Source organism: Heterodontus francisci, chromosome 41 (genome assembly GCF_036365525.1).
Source record: "Heterodontus francisci isolate sHetFra1 chromosome 41, sHetFra1.hap1, whole genome shotgun sequence".
Lineage (NCBI taxonomy): Eukaryota > Metazoa > Chordata > Chondrichthyes > Heterodontiformes > Heterodontidae > Heterodontus > Heterodontus francisci.
Window position 1 is genome coordinate 23307052 of NC_090411.1, and position 7949 is coordinate 23315000.

At 44.0% G+C, this 7949-nt stretch overlaps 1 protein-coding gene across 1 annotated transcript; it reads left to right on the plus strand.

Moving 5' to 3' along the window:
• The first annotated feature begins 350 nt into the window (after positions 1-350).
• Positions 351-3266, plus strand: LOC137353351 (cyclic AMP-dependent transcription factor ATF-4-like). Its single transcript, XM_068019519.1, has 3 exons — positions 351-494; positions 1564-1902; positions 2366-3266. Exons 2-3 carry the CDS (start codon positions 1671-1673, stop codon positions 3187-3189), a joined length of 1056 nt encoding a protein of 351 aa, XP_067875620.1. The 5' UTR covers positions 351-494; positions 1564-1670; the 3' UTR covers positions 3190-3266.
• Positions 3267-7949: the final 4683 nt, after the last annotated feature.

A 7949-nucleotide genomic window follows, 5' to 3' on the forward strand; every position in this document is an offset into this window, starting at 1 on the left:
ACCAATCCAGTTCGTTCCACCACGTGAATAGGTCGGACTGTCCAATCAAACGCCGCCTAATGGAAGTGCCGAGCGCGTGATCGTAAATAGGACCAACCGCTTCACACAAACGGTTCTTCCGTCAGCTTTTTTTTTCCTTTAAGCAACCATTCCAGATGCAACTTGGCGGCGCTAGGATAATTGGTCATGTTGGAAAAAGACACAATAACTCAAAATAAAAGGAAAAAAGGGCGCTTGAAGGCGCTTTTTGGGGAGGAACTATATCGTGATGACGTTTTGCGGCGGAGTGCGTGATGACGTAGTGTGTGGTGTGCGGCCAAGGCTATTTAAAGTGCGGCGCGGAGCGTTCTTCCTTATTTCCCTGCCTGATGTTGAGAGTTAGTTGAAGTTTGATCCGCCTGGATCTCGGCATGGCGGCTCACTAGAGGGATAGCAGCGGCAGCAACGCATCAGTGCACAGCACTGGGCAAAAAAACACTCACTTCAAAAATGGCGTAAGTTTAAATGCCACATTTTATATATTATATATAATAAAAAAAATTGCGCTTGGGTGATCTGCGTTTTTTTACGCGGGGCCGGTATTTGGCGGGCGGAAATGGTGCCTCTGGGTTAAAATCGGACTCCGTTAACGAATTATTTAAACCTCGGTAATTGGACGTGCAATATATATATAATTTTCAAAATTGGTCTAAAAGTAAAAGTTTGTAAGCATGAATATACAAAAATATAAATGAAAAGGCAAATTGCTACTTCGGCAATTGACAACAATTGGTCTGAGCTGAAGGGTGAATCTATGATCCTTATAATCTATCCCTCCTGGGGTCTGGGTTCTGAGATTTCTCCTTGAAAATGGGGGTTTGGGTGTCCTGCTTGTCTGAAGTCAGTCGGTTTTCTGAATGGGTGAAGATGGCGGCCACTGCGTGTTAGTAAAACGTGGCAGAATATCAACCCAGTCGATCGAATCCTTCATTGGCCACACCCAGCAGTCAGCTGTGGGCTACTGATTAATTTTAACAAACGTGGTGCTTCCTCTAGCATTCTCCCTCTTTATCCCCCGAGTTATAGACTTGGCAGTTTTTTCCAGAACCTATTAAAGTGATTAAGAATCTGATGTGTTACAGTTAACAGCTCCAGCGTTGGAGCTGCTGAAAATACCCCAACCTCGGTGCAGTTGTCTTTTTATTTAAATGAACAGAATGGTTCCTAACAGGATTCAGCCATTGTAAAGCTGCCGAGGGTTTTTACTATATCCGGAGGGACATACTGTACCTCCGCAACTGGAATTCCCTAACGCCAGGGACTGCGGATTGAACTCGGCACCATCCTTTGGGGATGTTGCAAGTTTATTTTTAACTTGAGGAAGTGCCCTAGACTGCATTCTTCATTGCTGCTGAACATTAATACAAAACTTGCTTGTGTTCATAATCTTTTAAACTGCATTGATGGATAACAAGCTTGGAGTTAATACATTTAGGTTTGGTTTAGGTGCAGTTTTTCTGAATGCTGCAATGCCAAACATGGATACATTGAAGTAAAAAATATTTTTTCCTGTTTTATTCCCAGGTTCCACAATGGGCTTGTCAGCTTTGCTGCAGTCGACAGCATAGAAATACTCGACTTGAAGACTTTGTTTTTCCTTGAAGAGTATCTCAGTTTAAGAATACAGACAGATGTCATTTTGGCCAGATTCTCTCTCTCCCCTGATGGAGGACTGTGTGTCCTTCCAGGATTCGCCGTTTCTGACGGCTGAAGGGGACCCGTGTCTCCTGCACACAGATCTGGAGGAGGCCAGGCCGGTGAAATCGTGTCTCAGACCACTCCCTTTTGGTGGCAATGAGGAAAGCGATGTGTCCTCCCAGTGCCTGTGTATTGACCAGTTACTGGACATGGACAATACTGTGGGTAAGTTACCAGAACTACCTGGCGTGACTCTTGTAACTCAATTCATGACTGTGTTGGGTGATTGGTTAACTTTGTAAATTCAGTTCACAACTTGATGTGGATGATGCACATTAATTCTGCTGTCTATAATCTAGAACAATTTTATAAATATTGATAACTGGGAAATATTCAATGAAGCTTAACATGGGCATGTTGTGCAACACCATCAGACTCAAACTTCCCCCATTCTACGTCTCACTCAATAGTGTGGTGTTTATCATGTGACTGAGGCAGAAAGCATGCATTTTAGGTTATACATTAGCTCTTAATCTGCAACTCATTAAAAGCTCTTGGGAGATATCCATGTTTTGTTTCATGCACAATTTGGAATCTGGCCTCTGCAGAGTTTTGCAGTATATTCTACTCTAGAGTGGATTTGTAAGTAATTGAATGCAGTTGACTTGAATCTTTTTTCCTTCTACAGAGGATGCATTCACCGGCTTGGAATGGATGGAGAAGGTGGATCTCTTTGATAACCTGGATGAAAATGGCTCTCCCTCCTCAGAGGAGCTGTTGGCTTCCTTGGACAGTTCCTATGAATTTCTGGAATTGCCTTTTGATTCCTTGCCAGCCAAGCCACAGATTGTTGACCTTGGCTTGAGTCTTGACCTTGAGCCAATCCCAAATTCACCCCTAGGGTCAGATCAGCTGGCTCCTGGTACCCCTACTGTTCACCCAGAATCTTTAATCTTGTCCCCTGATTTGCTCAACTTGGAAGTAGGGAAGGAAATTAGTGTTTCAGATGGTGAGGAAAGTTCAGATTTAATATTTCTTCAGGATTCCTGCAAGGAAGTGGATGAAGGGCCAGTATTGGATTCTGACAGTGGAGTTGGACCCAGTCCTCCTCACTCTCCTATTGAATCTTTAGATAGAAGTGGGTCAGAAGGATCACCTCAAGCTAGTGGGTCCTCGCTAGACGACTTCAGCCCCGTAAGGTCAAAACCATACGATCGTCCGAGTACAGAAAACCTTACCAGTTTGTCAAAAGTAAAAGTCAGTGGTTTGGAGTCCAGAGGTCTAGAGAAGAAGTTGAAGAAAATGGAGCAGAACAAAAGTGCAGCGACACGGTACAGACAGAAGAAGAGAGCTGAGCATGGCGCTATAGTTACAGAGTGTAGTTTGCTGGAGGAAAAGAATAAAAACCTGCAAGAAAAAGCAGACTCGTTAGTGAAAGAAATTCAATATTTAAAGAGCTTGATAGAAGAGGTTAGGAAAGCTAAAAGTAGTAAAAATGCAAAAAGCTTGTAATATAGTCTTGTCTGTTTTGTAGATAAATGTGTTGGGTAAATATTGTCATTTTTAATAAAATATTTAATTAAAATGAATCCAGTTTGTTACTTGCCTTGAATAACATTCCCACTTGCACACCTTCAAGTTCCAGCCACACCATTTTTTTGAAATGTAACTTGTTTTTTTCTGCTGACTATACATTAGTTTTAAATCTAGCATTGTCGCACAGTTGGGATTTTGCATGCAAGTTCACTTTTTATCTGCTATTGGCATTGGAGAGCTGGACCTAATTTCATTCTGAAAGGCCAAAATGGTTCCTGGTCTTGGGAGGGACTGGAAGCAATTGTAGATGCCATCAATTCCTGGCAGGGGGAATATCCTCATTCTCAATATACAGGCAAGGTGGGAAATATTCTGGTTAGGTTGAATGCCTTGATTCATTCAAGAAGGTTATTCTCAAGAATGGAAAGGATTTTCACACTGCTTCTGTCAGGCACTATGTACAATTTTGTGGATTCCATTCTATGCAATTGAATCCATGCACCAATTTTAATGAGGTCAATTGCTATCCTGTTTTGGCTAATTCAGTGGTGGGCCTGTCGTCGCAAATGCCTGTTCTGTGATGCAAATTCTATTCCTGGTAAGCAAAACCATCTGCAGGTATGGGTAAAACCTTCATTGCTTGTGCTTGTTAGGAGGAAGTGTATTAGCTTGGGTGGGGTACAGGTCTGGGTACTAAGCACTGCTGTAACTGAGCTAAGTGCAGACTGCACTGTTTACTATGGAGCAACATGTATAATGATCTCAAGATTATATTTAACCTCTGCACCCACCCTTACTGAACGCAGAAGTCCCAGTAAGATAACCGAGCCAAAGGGGGAAAACATTGCCATTTGCTAATAGCTCATTGTGTTCCGTTAGGACTACTTGGCGCCATACCTTGTGGGCTTGATTTAAATGATGTGATTGCTAAACATCAAGGAGCCCTACTAAAACAAGAATGCGGATTTGGGATAAAAATGCAGGAGTTCCCAAGTGTCTGATTTTCTACATAGCTGGTTTGTCAATGACCTTCCCTCATAAGATCAGAAGTGGATCTGATTGTGCAGTAACCAGATTCACTGGCAATTTGTTAAATGGGTGCAGCAGGCTGTGGATGGTGTATAGGCTTGGGCTACTGAGTGGCAAGCAATGTTTTTGGCACGAGTGCCAGGCAGTGACCATCTCGACAAGAAAGCCAACATTTGCAACCTGGGATGAGCATGGAGCTAACTTTGCTAGTGGTGTCCACATCCCAACGATGAGTAAAAGAAATGTGAGGTACCAGAGGGTGGTGGAGCCCCTAAAAACCACACGCATTGAAAAGTCTGTCAGGAGACACAAAAGCAAATTTAAAAAAAAATTGTTTTGTTTTGTGGTCAGGATATTACCAAACATGTAGCTTGTTTCAAGGTCTGCAGGCTCGCCTCTTGCCTGACTTCCAATTCTGTCCAAAAATGCGGAACTGAATTAATACCTGCATGCTTGTTTCTGCCCTGCTGCTCCAGACAGGAATCGATCGTATCTTGGAATGTCATACAAACCTTTTCAAGTTTAATTGAGAATCAGAGTGAGTTATCACACCCATGAATGCAGCAGAAACATAAATGTCGATTAACTAACTGTGGGTATCAGCATACAAAACTGAAGAATTCAGAAGAATCAAGGCACAAAAATAATCACACCTCGATACCACAGTATTTATTATTTCCCGATATTGGAGTACTCGAGGTGGTGAGAGTACAGCATAATGCATATTCTGATGCTGTTAAATTATTGTCCGAAAGGGTGGCAGAGATAGAAGCCCTCATCACATGGGGAAAAAATTGATATGCCTTAACCTACAGGCTATGGACCAAGAACTAGAAGGTGGGATTAGGCTGGATAGCTCTTAATTCAGCTGGCACACATTGGGCTGAATGGCCTCCTGTGTTGTAAATTTCCTATGCTTTCTATATCAAAGATATCTCAGAATCTCACAGCATTTGAAGGAACCCAATCGGCCCATCATACCCATGCTGGTTCTTTGTAAGAACAATCCAATTAGTCCCACTCCTCCTCTTTTCCTATAGCCCGACAAATTTCACCAGTTCTATTATTTATCCAATTTCCTTTTGAAAGTTACCATTGAATCTGCTTCCACCACCTTTTCAGGCCGTGCATTCCAACTTGCTGAGTTAAACAATTTTGCCTCATTTCCTCCGTACTCCCGCCTATCACTTATTCTCTACATAACAGGATGCCATTAGAGAAAGCCTCAAGCTTTGAATGATTTCAAAAGGAAATTGGACAGGCACTTGAAGAAAATAAACGTGCAGGGCTACGGGGATTGAGCAGGGGAATAGGACGCACTGGATTTCTCTGTGCAGAGCCGGCATGGGTTGAATGGCCTTCTCCTTTGCCGTTAAAATGACTAAGCTGTGCAATTACTAATGTAGTATTTACAGACCATTCGGTCTACATGAACCGCTTCCCACTCTATTTAACTTCATTTCACCCTATCAGCATATCCTGCTGTTCCTTTCTCCCTCGTGTTTATCTACCGTCCCCTTAAATGCGTCTTATGTTATTTGCCTCACCCACTCCTTGTCTTGCCACTGCTGTATTTACTAAAGACTGTCAGGTCTTTCATACATCAGCCAAATCCAGGATTTGCAGAAGCTCAGCAGAAAACCACGTGACTAATCCCAAGGACAGAAGGGCATCGAAGGGGATGTGGCTGCATTTGCGCAGCAAATAGTACTAGTTAAATGACTTTTAAGATCGTAATTCTACTATGCTTCTGGGCTAGTAAGGGTCAATAGTGCCCAGAGTTGCTGGTTGCAACCTTTCCTGCTTCAATATGGCATGAGGTGAGGGTAGGATCTGCATTGATGTGATGCCCTTCATGGGAAAACTGCTTGCTGGATACTGGAGGGTGCCCCAGCACGAGTCAGTGCCAGCAGCACAGGGCAGCAAGGGAGAAAACAAGATGGAAAAAAGCTACCATCCTAGGCATGATGCTCCCCTGTGTCGGTACAGGGTTCCCTTCACATCTCTCGGTGCAGAGTTGCTGCTGACTCAAAAGATATAGTTTTTTTATGGTTGTGTGGGCGAATTAGCCTCAACTGCCATTATTATCTTAACGCTAACTCTTTGAATAACAAAAAAGTGTTGACGCACAGCAGATTTCCCGTCAAGGTTAAGGGGAAATTTATTTATATTCGTCATAACCCGACAACCCTCACTCAGCAGGTCTGGCAGCATCTATGGACAGAGAAAGAGTTAACGTTTTAGGTCGATGACCTTTCGCCAGAACTGGAAGCTGTTTGAGATGGTTACAGCAGAACTGACTGTGTTACATTGGCTGATCTTAGCTGGGGGAGGTAGTGGGGGTGCAGTCAATTACATGAGGAGGAAACTAGCTGTTGGCAAAAGTAGGATGTTTAAAATATGACGTAAGGAATGCGACTGAAGCACTGGTCAAGCAAACACGCCTTTGGGAACAGATATAGGAAATTGTTGCTGAATTTTAAGGGTCGATTTTAACTTGGGGAAGCCCACTTTGCACAAACTTCAGCCTAAAGCTACACCGCACACCAGCCCCCCCTCCCCCCTCAGCTCCCCTGGGGCCATTTTAACTCTGGATCTCATTTCCCACCTCTTGCCTAAAACCAGTGGGAGTGGTGTTAGCCTCGCAGGCGGTGAGCCTGAAGACAACAGGGAGTGGTCTCCCGCATGAAGATAGTGCTGGGGTGGGAAGGGCAGGTGGGAATGAAAGGTTTCCACAGATAGTGCCAGTGCTTTGAGGGAAGGGCTAGACTTCTCATTATCACACTGCTGTTTGTGGGAGCTTGCTGTGCAAATTGTCTGCCGTGTTTCTCACGTTACAACAGTGGCTACGCTTCAAAAGTATTTCATTGGCGGTAAAGTGCTTTAGGATGCCTGCAGGTTGTGACAGGTGCCATATAAATGCAAGTTCTTCTTTTCGTTCCTCACAGGACCCCAGGTGGATTGAGCACACCTGCTCCTCCTGGACCACAACCAAAGGTAAATTTAAATACTTACCTTAGCCTTTCTGTTGACTGCTGCCAGGCTCAGCCTTTAATGGGTCTTCCAAATGTTCAAGTTAAAATGGCCTTGTGGTGCCAATGACATCATCAGGCCATGAATGTGAAATAGGCTCTTGCCTGCCTGGAGTGGGTGGTCCTTCTATGACTGTCTGAGGTGAGTTAAGGTAGTGGGATGTGGGAATACATTGCTATTTCCCCCATCATGCATGCTTTCCTTCATCGGATGGGGTATTGAGTACAAGAGTTGGCAGGTCATGTTACAGTTGTATAAGACTTTGGTTCGACCACATTTGGAATACTGCGTGCAGTTCTGGTCGCCACATTACCAAAAGGATGTAGATGCTTTGGAAAGGGTGCAGAGGAGGTTCACCAGGATGTTGCCTGGCATGGAGGGCGCTAGCTATGAAAAGAGGTTGAGCAGATTAGGATTATTTTCATTAGAAAGACGGAGGTTGAGGGGGGATCTGATTGAGGTGTACAAAATCATGAGAGGTATAGACAGGGTGGATAGCAAGAAGTTTTTTCCCAGAGTGGGGGATTCAATTACTAGGGGTCATGAGTTCAAAGCGAGAGGGGAAAAGTTTAGGGGGGATATGCGTGGAAAGTTCTTTACGCAGAGGGTGGTGGGTGCCTAGAACACGTTGCCAGCGGAGGTGGTAGACGCGGGCACGATAGCGTCTTTTAAGA

What these genes read in the sequence shown, in the direction of transcription:
- LOC137353351 (XM_068019519.1), top strand. Translation starts at nt 1,671, where the DNA reads ATGTCATTTTGGCCAGATTCTCTCTCTCCCCTGATGGAGGACTGTGTG. An exon ending in GGACATGGACAATACTGTGG is followed by an intron (nt 1,903 to 2,365) that starts GTAAGTTACCAG and finishes TTCCTTCTACAG; the next exon opens with AGGATGCATTCACCGGCTTG.